Consider the following 16,495-nt stretch of genomic DNA (forward strand, 5'->3'; position numbering starts at 1 on the left):
CTAATTTAAGGCTAAAGCAGAAAATAAATCAGCCCTGTTCATTATTTTATATTTATCGATATTTTCTAGAAACCCCCCCCCCCTCCCTTCTCTTACAAAATATTCGAATATTTCTCTTCCAAATATCTTAACTGCAAGGAATTTGTAAAGATAGAAATCTGCGAAAATTATATGATTATTTTTCATGTAAATGTACAAAAGAATTAAACTTGAGCAAATATTCGTTTTTAGCATACGTAACTATAGTGTAAAATTCCTACTTTCGATTTCATTGCACATAATGGTTTTTATGGTTTATAAAAAGAGTAGAGCTGCATTTATATTGCTGATATGTGCAGGCCCGTAGGAAGCAAATGCATTGGGGGGGGGGGGCACAGCCATACATTTTCAGTTGACAGTTGAAGAGGCACTACCAAAAATTGACAAGGAAAAAAAAATAAGTCATCAGACGTTTTTATTGAGGGGCACAAGCATAGCATCTATGTTTATTATAGTAATCTATATATTGGCAAAATTATCACCCCCCACCGGGTTCCTACGGCCAGGCATGATGTGGGTCACAGTCATAAGTGAAAGACATGTACGGGTGTTCATTTATCCTTGTCTTATTGTCCTGCAATCAGCGCAAGATTGATTTTATTCAACAAAATCTTGCTTAAAAAGGTAACACCCTCAGAAACAATAAGAGCTGTCCCTATATTTTCTTTTCAGTTTTCTTTATGAAATAGTTTTTGTACACAGTGGTGGCGCCGCACCAGGCACCCCTCCCCTTCTCACTGAGAAAAAAAATGAGAGGAGTAGGAAAGTATTCAGCAATTTTCAATTTCTAGATTGATTTCTATTAATAAAAATAAAGAAATTTGAATTCAAGACAACTTATGGGATTAAACTTTAAATAATTACATTAATTGCAAGTTTTGCTGTCATTAGTTTGTGATCTCCCCCCTTTTTTCAACCTCAACTGGAAGTCTTGGATCAACCCCCCCCCCCCCCGATAAGTCCTTTCTACATATCATGATACTAATAATTAATTAATACCGAGGAAGGAGGTACAAGTGTACTATACCAGAATAAGCTGACAATAGATTTAAAAAATATTATTATTTCATGTATTATAAAAAAATCTACTTCATTGGGTATAAAATAACCCATACGTTTCAAAGAATATATTCTTGGTTTATTGTTTTGAGTTTTAAAAACATTTTAAGGAATCTTTCTCTCTCTCTCTCTCTCTCTCTCTCTATGAGATTTCATGGTGCTGAATTCTTAGATAAAACAAAACTGCATACTTACAGTCGCAAAGAAGAAATGGTGGCAGATAAAAAAAAAACTTAAGAGTAATTTATATGTAGTGTACTTTATTTTATTTATTTCTATTCTTTATTTTGTCTAAATAGATTTAAAACCACTACCCCCAACTATCTGACGATCAGAAGCATAAATTATTTATATTGTGATAGTAACAATAAAATATTTGGAGCACAGTAAAAGATGCATAAACATTTTATACTGGATTTCTTAGACATACTCTGATATTTTTTTATGCATTTTTGCTCACTGGGATGTAACTGAATTATGTTTCACAAATGATGACAAAATCACTTATGTGTTATATGTACACATGCATCATCAATATCCTCTCTTCGAAATTTATTAAATGCAGACATATTGAAAAATATTTATGCTATTGAAGCAGGATGGAAATTCACCCTTTTGTGTTACATGCATAAGAATCATCTCAGAGGATTTTTTAAAATACAGTTATTATATCGATATCTTATATATGCTGGTACAAAAGAATATAGCTATAGTATATATGCCGGTATGTGTGTATCGATATCGGGTTTCGTCAAAACACTTGCACTTGATGAACCCGCGCCCGTGACCTAGATTCTGTTTAGCCGAAATGTAGATGATTATACAAATGCGTTTTTTTAATTCTTTTTTTTTTAATTTTCACTTTGCACAGCAAGCTATGTTTTTATTATTTCGTTTGTTTTACAGAGGTCTAGCGTGATATCTTTGCTACATTCTCTTTTAATTTGTTTACAATTTGAGTCATGTCTGTTAACACGCACAACATTATTAAACTTGTCACAAAAATATCAAAAATAAATAAATAAAAATAAATATATATTTTAAAAAATGCTTAAATATAAAATTGTAGGTCTAATAACAGCTTTAAAATAGCAGGCATTGTGGGGGTGGGGGTGGGGTGGGTGTGTTAAGGGCAGTAAAGAAAACAATTTGGCGTGAATTTCTGATAATTAATAATCTTGTGGTATCATCCAGTTGGGCTTAAATCATACAAATAATGACAGCATTCCAGAGCATAAAAAACTTTTCAGCAACATTCCAAATAGTTTAAAGCCTTTATGACGTCATAACTGACGTATTATTAGTAACGTCATATATAATGGACCTACATGTATTCACAATAAAAAAAAATGTTTTGCCAGATATTTATTTTAGAAAATGTTTATTCTTGAGGTTTTTTTTCCACAATAAGCGTTTTAAACGAACAATAAATTGCTTTTTTCGCATATTTTGTGAAATTTATAATTTTTTATTGTTGCATGAATTAAATGTTAACCATTGATTCACAAATTAGTGATTATTTGATGCATCAAAATTTAAATATAAAATCAAATTTCATATTGGCCACACCCACGAACAACAACGATAATAAGCATAAAGATTTGTATCGGCAATATCTATATCTATGGTAAGTATAAAAGTTGTTCTTGACTGTGGCCATAACTAACTTTGGAAAAATCTGTCGAAAAATCGGCATTTTTTTAACGTTTTTATCACACCATTGCATGTTCCAACCGTCGCACGTGCCTAATGGCGCATCATTTAACAAAATAAGTTACGTATGGAAAACAAGTATGTTGTCCTCTAACATTTAATGTATAGGACTCTTGATGAATCAAAACTTTATTTTTGTGAAAAACACAGGGCCAAATTTGATGGTTCGTGGCTTTAGCTCTTTTCCTACCAAAAATGCGCATCTTTGAGTAGATGGTCTGAATTTAAAACAAACTTTTGAGAGGTTTCCTTTTCAGATCCTGTTAAACAATTGTGTAAAGGAGAAAGGCCTCAAACTGTCCATTCTGTGAGAGAAAGAACTAATTGAAGTCCGTAGGCCTACTTAAAACATGATTTCCTTTGTTCAGAAAATTAAATAAAAAATGTACAAAATGACAGGTAGCACACATACAATGACAAGTTCATTGTTTACGAAATGGACAGTCACAGGTAAGCTAGGGATCCAGAGCAATTTTCTGAATAGCCATTATGTTTCCAGATGCAAATAATAAAAGGTCTTTGTCTTAAGAATGGACAGTTACAGGTGGATACTAGTATTTATACAAGTATGCGATGCTTCAAAATCAGTTTACAGTTTGCGTTGTAAAGTTATACATGTTTTCCTGTGATGGAGTGAGTATATGACAAAATTAAAATCTTATAAACCGAAATATGCACAAAAATAGTGATATTTGGATCTGGAAACAGAAAGGTAAGAGTAAAAGAAATAGCAGCCAAATTTTGACCCAGAAATGAACTTCGACGACAGATACAGATGATCAAATTCAAATCAAACCTGGAAATGTTTTATTTGAATTCTATTTTTGAGGATATATTAACTGCAGCAGTGTAATAGTGAGATGCAAATTGTATTCTGAGTGTTGGATTAGCCATGATCCAATGTTTTTCATAACAAATCTGGAAATGTTTCATTTTTCTTCTACCGAAATATTAACTGCAGCAGTGTAGTGTTCATGGTGCAAACTGATTTCTGGGTGGAGGATTTAATATTAGACGTACTTCTATCTGAAAATGAATTCTCCTCGAGGGTATGATTTTTCCGAAATTTAAATCAAATGTAAAATTGTGTCATTTGAATTCAAGTTTTGTGATAATTACGTTTTGAGTATTGAAATAATGTGCATCATTAATGGACTTAAAAGAGTAAAATCGAGTGGATGCTGTGCAGACATTGTATTCTGGATTAACTTTGAGCTCCGCTTTCTTTTTGTTATTTACATGTAAATTAAAAAAGTATCTAATGTATCTGTTTTTGTTTCCCTCTTGAACACATTCCAAAGTTTACCTGTAACTCTCCATTCTGTTTGTTTTAACTGTCCATTCTTTTTGAAAAAAAAAACTGTCTATTCTTATAAGAATGGACAGTTTTCCAAAAAGAATGGACACTTACAGGTAACTTAATGGATTGTTTGAGGAGTTATCTCAACATTAAGCTACAGAATGGACAACACAAACAAAAGGTTTACGTCACAATCATGTTTTAATAATAAAGATTTTAGTACCAAAAAATACATAGCCATCCCACAGGTGCTGTGGAAAGGACCCCCCCCCCCCCCGAATATACACCCTGGGTCCAAGGATATTTTTATTCATTTTTTTCCATAAATTAATCTTCTAGTACACATTCACAATGTATTCCATATGAAAAATCCAAAAATTAACGTTTTCTTAAAAAAATCATACCCGCGGTATCAAAAGGCTGACAATCACCTGCTTGCTGCTCTTAACAGATTACATATGACGTCACTGACTTATTAGACGCGCAGTGTAGGGGAAACAGAAAAATGGTTCAATCTTTTTCACAATTTGTAATTTATTGATATGAATTTCATAACTTTGAGTCGCCCGCGTGGCGCAGTGGTAGAGCGTCCGCTCTAGAGTCGCAGAGAAAGGATATAATCCTGACGTCGCGGGTTCGAATCCCACTGTGGGACGTGGAGACCGGTCCTTCGGATTTCTTAAAAATATACGTCAACTATTGCTTTTAAACATTTTAATTATAAAAACTCTTTAGTGCCAAGAAACATAATCCGCTAACGTACGTGTTCGATCATGTTCTTCTTCCCCCTAACAACAGAAGTCCTGTTGGACACGTCTTTGCATGTTGTTGACGTAAATATAGTTAATAATGAGGACCTGGAATCACTTATTATAAAAAGGCCCAAAATTTAGAGAGCCCCATCTTTCAACTGGCGTCATTATTAGCTCACCTGGGCTGAAAACTCAAGTGAGCTTTTCTGGTCACATTTCGTCTGTAGTCCGTCTGTCTTTCTGTAAACTTTTCACATTTTTGACTTCTTCTCCAGAACCACTGGGCCAATTTCAACCAAACTTTCCACAAAACATCCTTGGGTAAAGGGGGTTCAAGTTTGTTCACATGAAGGGCCACACCGTCTTCAAAAGGGAGATAATTAAGAATTGGTAAAAATTTGGTGTCATCTTTCAAAAATCTTCTCAAGAACCATTGAGCCAGAAAAGTTGAAACTTATATGAAACCTTCATTACATAGTGTAGATTCAAGTTTGTTCAAATCGTGACCCCCGGGGTAGGGTGGGGCCACAATGGTGGTTCAATTTTTTACATAGGAATATATACATTTTTAAAAAAAAAATCTTCTAAAGAACAAAAAAGCCACAATTAGTCATATTGGTATGGAATCATCCTCAGGTAGTGTAGATTCAAGTTTGTTCAAATCATGACCCCCGGGGGTTTGGTGGTGCTACAATGAGGGGTTAAAGTTTTACATAGGAATATATAGGAAAAATCTAAAAAAAAAAAAATCTTCTTCTCAAGAACAACAAAGCCATAATTAGTCATTATTATTATGGAATCTTGCTCAGGTAGTGTAGATTCAAGTTTGTTCAAATCATGACCCCCGGGGTAGGATGGGGCCACCATGGGGGATCAATTTTTACATAGGAATATATAGAAAAAAAATGTAAAAATCTTCTCAAGAACAACAAAGCCACAATTAGTCATATTAATATGGAATCATCCTCGGGTAGTGTTGATTCAAGTTTGTTCAAATCATGACCCCCGGGGGTAGGGTGGGGCTACAATGGTGGATCAGAGTTTTACATAGGAATATATAGGAAAAATCTTTAAATTTCTTTTCAAGAACAGGAAAGCCATGAATAGTCATATTGATATGGAAGCATCCACAAGTATTGTAGATTCAAGTTTGTTCAAGGCATCTTCTTCAACTAGTAGGGTTGGGCCATAGTGGAGGATCAGAGTTTTACAAAAGAACATGTATAGGAAATATCTATAAAAATCTTCTCAAGAACAACAGTCATTATTAGTTATATTGAAATGGAAGAATCCTCAGGTAGTGTACATTCAAGTTTGTTCAATTCATTAACTGAACAACCCCCCACCCACCCGATCCCCGGATAGAGTGGCAGACATCTTTAAAATTCCGTTTTCAAAAACAGCAAAACCATGATTAGTTTAAAACATGGCACCTGGGGGTAGGGTATGCCTAGAACAGGCTTAACAGCTTTACATATGAATATATAGGAGAAGAAATCTGCTGACGAAGAAAAGCAGGGCAATATTGATTCAGGTGAGCGTTGTGGCCCATGGGCTCTTGTTTCGAAAAATATTAAAAATTTATGGAAGATGACGCCAGAAGATGGGGCAAACATGAAAAATACCATGACACTTTGTCGGAATGGATCAAAAGTATCAGATGGGTGTTGAAATCTCGCATTTAGCGATCGAGGGGAAATACGAAAACCATCTATCCTTCTTTCTTCATTAATTCAAAAGTGAAAAAAGAATAAGAAAGAATATGCGATTTATATGTACTGGTCCCAGCCAAGAAAGCAGGTAACAACATTGCATTTATAAGGCTCATTTTTTTTTTCAATTGTACTTTAGAGAAGCTGGGACTTAATTTCTGCAAGTGGTAAACCAACTTATACTCATAGCTCCCTTTCTGAGGAGAAAATTCTTCAAAATCATGTAAGTTTTGAATATTTTTAATTTTCCCAACAATCAAATTGAATTTTATAAACAAGTTGATGAAACAAGGATATCAACAGTCTCATTTAAAGTCAATATTTCACAAATTCATTAGTCGATACATTGACTTTGTCGGAAAATACAATCTATCATTAAGTTTAATGATGACTGACGTGTTTCATACTAATTGTAAGACCATTATTTATACGCTGAATTGTCTACGGATTTTTTTTCAGTTTGCCCGAACCTGACAAGGAGCACACGGTGGGTGTGAGGGTAGCAGGGGATGCTTACTCCTCCAAGGCATTTGACCCCACATCTGATGTTTTTAGAGGTCCGTGTTTGTTTTGCTCCTGATTTGTATTGTTTCATTCGAAAAAATGTATAATCGTGCTTACTTTGATGTACAACTATAGTATGACATTATTAAATCTTTGAAAATAGTTTTGCATGTTCGTAAAATATACAAAGAAATTTTTACAAAGGTAATTGAGTCCAGGTAAAATAAAGGAAAGGTAACTCTTTCATTGGATCTTTCCTGCCAGAATCTTCGTGATATCTAAATACTTTTTATTTAATTTTCAATTTCATTCAATTAATTTTTAATAGTCATTAAACCTTTCAAGATCATTTTGATTTTCAGATTTTGAAGGGAATCCATCTAACAATTTTCCTTAAAATACACCTTAAATTTTGTGTTTTTTAAGAGCTGTCATTTTGAAAGCAATCATACGATATGATATTAAACAAACCTGCATTTTAGATCAGAAAACATATTTTACATTATATATATATTGTAAGCTACCCAAGGGGTGGCTAGTATTTCTGAATCCTCAGCATGTACAGTATACAGGTAATTACTTCATCATCTAAATAAATCATCTATTTACCAGGATGCACCAATTTAATTTGCTCTCATGTAAAATAGACCAGGCTCCTCTCTCTGTAGATACTTGGTGGAATAAAACTTAAGATGATGATCAGTCATACGTAAAGCATCTCATTCGTACGTAAAGCATCTCATTTATCATAACAATATAGGCAATACTCATATAACAACATAAGAAAACATAGCTGATTCTTCAGAAACACAAGTTTAGGTCGTCCAGTGTGGTAGGAGATTTCTAACTAGGCTAATTACGTGTAATTTACATTATAAGTATCTCACCGTCTTTGCTTTCTTCTTTATCTTTTTTAAATGATGCCGCCGTACAACTAGCTGAAATCTGTCGTAACGTAGTACGCGCTTGCTTATATATAACCTCCCATCCCCTGTCACATGACTCAAATTATCCAATGAAAATATGCCGTACGAACTATCAACCAATCAACAGCTTGTATGGGAATCTGAGTTCCCACACAAGTTCCCACACAGAACTACTTTTGCCACACAAGCTGCCGTACAATATCGTAACAAATATAACAACGTAAAATTAACAACTAGAAATAGAATACATAACATAAACTTGACTAGACGAATAAATTAATACCTTCAATGTTTATAAAACATTCCTAGGCTGTACAATAGGTACTAAACAAAGTAGCGTATGAATATCGTAACTACCAACGATATCGTAAACAAATGTAGTTCCGATTAAGCTGACTGATAATAAAGTTAATGCTGACAATAAAGAACTACTTATAGCCTCAAAATACACAACAACTCAAATTAAAATGTAGAATCTGATCCAATATTCATAACTTGAATCATAGATTACTGTAGTATATATGTCACTAAACTGGAAGTGACGATCCGAGTAAAGTATGATGGCTACCAAAACATGAAATGTAAATCCACCCTCTTATCCCTGATATTATAAATCCTACGACTTTACATGAAGCAACAACAGGTAAAATATGATGATAATAGCTGTTACTACAATCGTATCAAGATAAGCTGACATATTATTTTCAATAAAATCGTAAACGAACAACTTTTCTGGCAGGCACATGATGAATATAGATTTAACAAGTATGAGAACTGGACGACCGCATAATATTACGTATAAAATAAAGTGATATATATAGGATCTCCCATGATTTGTAGTTGGATATGATTTTTATCCAACGAGTTGTGTGTTTTTTTTTATCCCCGAGCCTTGGCGAGGGGATAAAAACACACAACGAGTTGGATAAAAGTCATATCCAACTACAAATCATGGGAGATTCTTTTTATCCCATGTTTAATACTTCACAACCAATGTTTTACACTGTTTTATATAGGTCTCCACTCTATTTTACTTATCACGCTAACGCAAAAACCATTGTGACGTCACAACTGCACTTAACTGTGGGTTATGAAAAAAATATCCAATGAGTCATATCCACGGGATAAAGGGGTAAACATGGGATAAATTACAATATATTACAATATGAACATGATGGAGATAAATATACAACATATTTCATAAATGATGAAATTAAAAACCTCAGTCCTAATGGCACATTAGGTTATGATGTATTACACTTCAATTGAACCCATTCTAACAGCTATGTTTACGAAGATAAACTTAAGCTTGGAATAGCTTAAATTCAATTTTATTGTAAGATCTATAACTAAAGTGTAGTGGACTATGAAAACTCGGACCCTTTTGAAAATACCACGTATACGAATAGTGTAAATATGTAACAAAAATATTTTTACTTCCATCATTGATACAATTGACTTATCTGTTAATCTGCCCGTACGCATTATGTACAATTTAAAAAAAAAATTCACAGTAATGTTTTTATTTTCTATTTGTAATGATTCAATTACAGCGTTCTTAAAAATTTGTTTAATTAGCTTGCAGAGGTGGGGTTATCCTGGATGGCTTCGTCCGTTCTTCAGTTCATGTTCAGGTCTGTTCCTGTACTCGCAAATGTTTATTCTGCCGAGAAATGTGTGTATTATTTTGGAGACGATTAAGATATTTGTCCTGACAATTATTTTCATTGAATGCAAAAGATTTCCTGCTATTTGTATTTTGCAAGTGAAAGAAGTTGCATTTTAAAAATTCCGAACTTTGCACAAGACACGCTTACGCATCCTCTTTTTAAATCTTGAATTGATTTTGAAAATCTATATGATTTATAAAATGTATTACTGAACTTTAAAATCACAAGCATCTACTTCACGTTGTCCCCGGCCCCCTGTGTACGAATTCATGGTCAGTGATAAAACAATACACATTCCCCTCCTAATTTTCCTAAAAGTTTCCTGGGATTCAATCCTAAGCCCCACTGATTGAGGAATTGATGTATTCCCTCTTCGACATAAAATCCATGGTACACCTCCCAAAGAATTCTAAATATATTACCTACAGTATTTTTTTAAACAAATCAGAGATATGATGTTTAAAGAGAAACAATGTTTCCTCCGTGTTCGACCACTGTTACCCTGCATATTCCTTAAAATTCAGGATTCCGAGTTGTCATTTCTGATTGTCTTTTTTCGGTGACTGGACTGTATTCTACGAGACGAAAAAAAGGATTGATCATTTGATGTCGACAATAGAAAAAAATCCACTGGCTCAGTCCAGTTAGTAGCTTATCACGTGATTTGCAATCAATATGTAACATGACAGTTGCATGAGGCACGCGCAGCACGCGATAGCATATCGATCGATTTCCCAAGAAAGCATTATCATAATGAAGTCCAAGACACCAATCGCAAGAAATATTCCTTAGAAAAACATAAGGAAATGTTTGTAAGGTGTTTAGCAATGTATATTATTCTGACACATCCCAATTCTCGTAAGTTTATTGATCAGTGTATGCAGGGAACATCGATACATTCACGAGACTTGAGCAGTTGACTTTTGAGAACACCCCATACCTGACAGAGAGCTCGTATTCCATTTGTATACTTTGATTCCGACATGCGATTATGCGTTCAAGCTGCTTATATCTGCTGCAGGCACCATAGGAATAAAATGACTATAAACTGGTCTTCTTCACTCGACAGCTAGGCTTGGAGCTCGAAGTGTTTGTGAAATTTTATTGTTGTGTATTATTATAATTTATTTCCCAGTATCTAGCGAGGGAGTTAAAATTGCAGCATTCAGTTCTTTAAGGTAAATGATGAAAGATCATTTTTTTTGCTTGCTCTGAAACCAGTCTGAGTATGAAGAATGTTTTGATAATAAGATAGAGAATGAGAAGCTAAGAGAACATCGAATTAAAATATATGGTTCGTATTTATTGATTCATCGTTTACCGCGAGGAAGATGGCGAGAGAGGATGCAGCGTGCAAAATAAACATATTTTAAGGGGAAATTTAGTTGCTTTGAAAAAAAGAAATAAGCATTGTGAAAGCATGTGCGGATATGAGTGCCATGAACACCACTCAGGGAGGCATTTCTGCCTGGGCGACGGATGCCGATTATTATGAAACGTGTAATAATTGGAAATATTGATGTGTTGTGTCTGATGAAGAATGTACGAGGCTCAAATCGGAGAGAAGGAAGTGTGGTAGAAGCGCCGCTTTAACCCAGATCAATAACTCGGCATTTTCTGATTTTGATCGTCAATAAAGAGGGATATTTTGATGTGTGGCTATCGAAAACACGTTTCGACTGTCTTGGCTGATACTGGATTTTTTTCTTCCGATGCGTATTGTGGAGACGAATTAAACATATGAATTACACACGCCAGTGGAATAGCTGTTCATCTTCACCGCCATGGATTTGTGCGGGTTCGCCTGGAAGAATATTTATTACGTTCCGCTACTTGTGGAGCTGATGTTATTGAATGTCCTTCACCTCGCGGGGGGAGAAACACTTCAGAGAAGGGACTCAAGGAAATATCCATTATATGTGCCAATTACAGGCAAGTCCAACTCCACAGAAGATGGGCAAGTGCCGTTCACCCCAATATCCATACAATCCTCTTTAGCCCTACATTATATAGATTCTGTGATTAGAAATCCAAGTAAAATCTGCCTGTATAATAGGTCGATGGTAAAGCTGGATTCATTTAAGTTAAATATTGTGAATTCGTCTTTCTGCAGATTGTATAAGTCTCATGCAAAACAGGTTGTGTGGATAGCAAAATCTCTGACTGGATTACTTATAGACCACAACAATTCTAAAGTAGCAAATTTGATCAACTCTCATATGAATTTTTTGTATGAAATTATTAAATGGACTTTATTTGACAATACTCAGATAGCAGGATGCGGTATAGCTTTTGACAACGATACATTTCTGTACATGGCCAAGTCAGATTCTACAGGATTTCAAGATTTATCCACCAAGTATAACTTTACAGATTCTGAGTTTTACTCAGTTCCTGCAAACAAAGATTACACAGGGGTTTGGAACCGAAATGAGACGTTTAGCAGATTTATTGTACCTCCCCTCGATGTCAAGGATGGTTACTGGACAGATCCTTACTATGACTGTAAGAAGTTAGAAAAGTGGATTATTACGTATTCGGTGCCTTTCTTTCACCGACCAAGAGAAAAACCAGTTTTCAGGTAATTTTATAAAGGGAAAATATAGTCCAGAGATTTGACACAGAACCGATTTTTTTTTAAATAAAATCGCTTTTGGATTGAAATTAAGAGGTTTTTGCTTATTTTGCCTGTTAGATTCGCTCTGAAATGAAAATACATAAGAAAAGGTAGACTTTTTGGAACAGTACTCCCCTTATATTAATTGACACCTTTTGATTTCTATCAGATGCACCAACCTAAAAAAAATTTAATTATAGGGAAGAAAGGGGTAAAGTAGGGGTCGAATGGCTTTTATATTTTGACTGTCAAACAATGCAATATTTTCTAAATTAACACGTGATGATTTTATTTCAAAATAGTTATAAGGTCACATATAATATTATTTCAAGTTTCCTTTTTCAATGAATTAGAAAATGAAGAGTTTATACTTGCCTTTAAAATAAAAAAAGAACGAGAAAATTCGGGAAATCCTCCAAATCAATAACACTCTCTCTATATATATATATCATCTATCTAACCATCCATCTATCTATTTTTAAAAACTGCTTGAAATTACAGAGGGTATATAAGGCTTCTCTTGACATTTACAAACTTTAAGGACTATTTTGAGATTTAAGTCAGAAAAGGGCGGGGGATTTCCCCTAACTTAATCCTTTAAAAACAAATACACAGTTCCTGGGCCATCCTCGCAAGCCAGGGGTCCTGAGTCAACACGTTGCCGTTGGACGTCCAACGGCAATGTGTTGACTCAGGACTCCTGGCTTGCGAGGATGTTCCTGGGCATGCTGTAGGTGAGTGAGTTTTTACACAAAAAAGCTAGACCGTGGGATTTGTTTGTGCTCTTAATTATAGTCATGCCAACCTAAAGTTTAACCTTCAATGTGCCTTCCCATTATTAACATGTTTGAATAAAATTCTTTATTAGAAATATAAAAGAAATTTTAAAGGCTATATAAATTTCATACAGCATTTACAGATATTTTATTCCACCTTAATTATAATGTTGTCCTACACACCTGAGCTAAAGTTCCCCGTTTTATTACTGACCCTGGATTATAAGACTTGTCGATCATGGGTAGTTGAAATCCTTGTCAGTATGTGTAATGTTACAGTATATAAACCTAAAAGATTTCTATTTTGACTAAATTAAATAACTCTCGTCATGTGGTGCTTAAAAGTCTAATTCAGCAATGTTACGTTAACAGTTGTTTTCTAGACCACAAAAGGGAGGGTACCTGGATCTACTTGAAATGTTTTTCATACATATAGTACTATGGTCTCTCAATGTCTCTTCTGGCCAAACTTTGTCACCGATATTCAAATACCACGAAATTAAATAAGATATGATAAGGTGGATGAGCGCCTGTATAACTGATGATAATTATTATAGAAATAGTGAACAGTTACAGACAGATTCTACATCCAATACATAGTTGTGTATTCGACAGATGTTCACAGAGGCAATAAACACAGATGTTGAATGTTATTTTAATGAATACATTGTACATATATATTTCTTAAAGTTCAATGTGTCTTCGGCTATATTGCTTGAAAATAAGATTTACAATGAGAATTAACTTTTAAATGTTTAAGAACTTAAAAACTTTTTATTGGTTATTTATACAAAATATAAATTAAAAATTTATCAAGTGGCATTTACTGTGTTTCATAATCGGTTTTAGGAAGAAAAAAACATGTTTATGAATCCTAAGATCACTATCTTAATGTTTATTTATTTTATTAATAGTTTTGGTCAGTCATACTTTATATTTGTAAGATTTTTAAAATCAGATTACCACAATAATTAATCACAAATTTACTGTCATAAAAAAAGATTGACAACAATTTAGTGTAAAGCACTATCTAATAGGTCGGAATATGAAATAATAAGAAAAACAGAGGTTGTAGACTGACTTATTGTTGAATATAAAACATTGTATACCTGGTATCAAACAGTTCTTCCTTTTTATATTGCTGCATGTTATGTTTTAAATAAGGTAATCACACACATTCACATGCACACACAAACACAGAAATCAATATTTTGAATCTTGGGTATCCAGTATCCAAAAAAAAGTTTAATAATTAACGGTGGATATTTAGTTACATTCGAATACACGTAGTCCATTTGTTGAATCACTAATCATGGCAAATCTTGTCTTTAAAAGTTGATTGTCTTTTACATTGAATTTGTTTTTAAAGTTAAAACAGATCCTAAGGATAATAAGAATAATTTTGCAGCATCTTTTAACGCCATAATAGGCAGGTCGTATATTACTTTTTTCGTTAATTTTGCAGAAATTTAACCAATATTTAGTTAATATTTAATGTAGAGTCAGATTTTAACTTCACTACAATGTTTGTTTTTACCATTTCATTCAAATGGAAAGCAATTATTTTAATTCTTATTGTTTTACATGCATGAAGTCGCTGCTGTGGTGCACTTATTTAATATCATATACAACTCTTTAGTGTTCATATTATGTATCAACCGTAAACTATAATTGTATGGCGATTTCATACTTATCGAGTTACAAACAAATGATATACGTCACACACAGCATACTTAGCGTACAAATCGATAGGTTCATGATTCTACGCGTACGTGTGAACATGAAAAAAAGGGGGGGGGGAATACGATAAAATCAAATGCAGTCATGTAATTGTTTTTATAAAGAACATTTTTTCTGTTCACCTGCTGTTTGCCTCACACACCTTTCCCTCTCTTAGCATAAAAAAGGGTTTAAAACGATTGATAACTTGAAAGTGATTGAATTTTCCTTTATAATTTGTGTAAACTGAGGAGGGAAGATCCTATGTGATCTTTGCTTAGTTCTTGTCCCTGTGTTTCTCTCTTTAATAAATTATCATTTCAGAGCCATATGGTGGATCCAAAAGTACTGAATTTTTATATTCAATACTTACGAAGTTTTATTCAAGTCCATGCGGACTTACTAGAATGGGGTTAACCTATTCACTTTTGAAAAATTGAAAGAAGATGGGTGAACAAGGCGGGAAAAGTGCCTAAAGTGCGACAAACATGAAGTGAAAAATAAAATCTCAATTATATCAAAATTTTCTTTGGTATTTCATCTAATATGAAAGTATATTTTATGTAAAATCCCTACAATTTACAAAAATCTCACAAAGACTGAAATTATTTGCCTATGAAATAGCATATACACATTAAAGAGGACAAAAAAGACCATGTTGTCATACTTAACAAAAATTTTCGATATGAGTGGGTCTTTGCTCCATTTTTTTTGAAAATTAGTCCTGAAAGTTTGCATTAAAATAAACATTTTTTATTTTACAAAAACATGGAGCAAGGACCCACTATACCTTAAAAGTACACTTTTATGACAAAGCATTCGCATCTTTCCGAGAAATACTTGAAGTCCATTAAGTCAAGGGTCATATCACAAACAAGATTTAAGGACATTGGCAAGGTTCCTGGTTATCGTATAGAATTTTTCAAGAACTCTTGAGTAGGTTTAAATGTACTAAACAGGCTATATTCTGGACCGTTTAACCTACCAATCCAACCTTCTTTTTTAGATTTTGTGAAATCAATGTTTTTACACTTCTCAATGCATTTCCTATGTAAAATGTTGATAAAAAGGACCTACATAATTTTTCACCATAATATTTTTCCAAAACCCACTTATTTCATACAGTTTTTGTATTATATACATTATTGTATCTTCATTTCCTATGACTTCTAGAAATTTTGGCTAAAAAATTATATATCGGAACAAAACATGGATATACCGGCACCGATCATTATTTCTGAGTTGCTTCCCTTAACAGCTAAAATTGATCAAGAGACTGGATGATTGTTTTAATCATGTAGTTGACTTAATTGATGAAACACATTGTAACAAAAATATTGGCATTGTTTTATTTTTATTTTTTATTCGTAGTTACTAAATGCTGCTTCCTTCACACGACCTAGCTAAGAACTGTTCTCAGTCGGCCTACCTTTCAGCATATGTCACATCTTTGCCCTTCCCAGCATACTGAGCACAACTATCGTAAATGACGACCTATTGGCTCTTTGTCCCTGAATAAAATGTACAACAAAGCCATTTCTACTTTTCTTTCTTGCTGTATAGATGATTCTACCCGTTGAAGGAAGTACACGTGCTTTTGTTTACCGCTGTAACATACGCTTTATTGGTTTCCACCGCTTAGAGAATTCTACACGGGAGATCACTCTCAATCACTATTTTATAAGTGAAAAAACCCATGTATTAAACC

The 16,495-nt window shown here is 33.7% G+C and overlaps 1 protein-coding gene and 1 pseudogene across 1 annotated transcript in view; one reads left to right on the forward strand and one right to left on the reverse strand.

Moving 5' to 3' along the window:
* Positions 1-10,660, reverse strand: part of LOC133173482 (uncharacterized) — a 27,153-nt pseudogene extending 16,493 nt beyond the window's left edge.
* Positions 10,479-16,495, forward strand: part of LOC133172997 (metabotropic glycine receptor-like) — a 42,695-nt gene continuing 36,678 nt past the window's right edge. Inside the window, exon 1 of the mRNA XM_061307866.1 lies at positions 10,479-12,256. Within this exon, the coding sequence (XP_061163850.1) occupies positions 11,460-12,256 (797 nt within the window). The 5' untranslated portion in view covers positions 10,479-11,459. The remainder of the gene's footprint in view (positions 12,257-16,495) is intronic.

Source organism: Saccostrea echinata, unplaced genomic scaffold (genome assembly GCF_033153115.1).
Source record: "Saccostrea echinata isolate AGI-Se365-2 ecotype Australia unplaced genomic scaffold, CSIRO_AGI_Sech_v1 ptg000056l, whole genome shotgun sequence".
NCBI classification, from domain to species: Eukaryota; Metazoa; Mollusca; class Bivalvia; order Ostreida; family Ostreidae; genus Saccostrea; species Saccostrea echinata.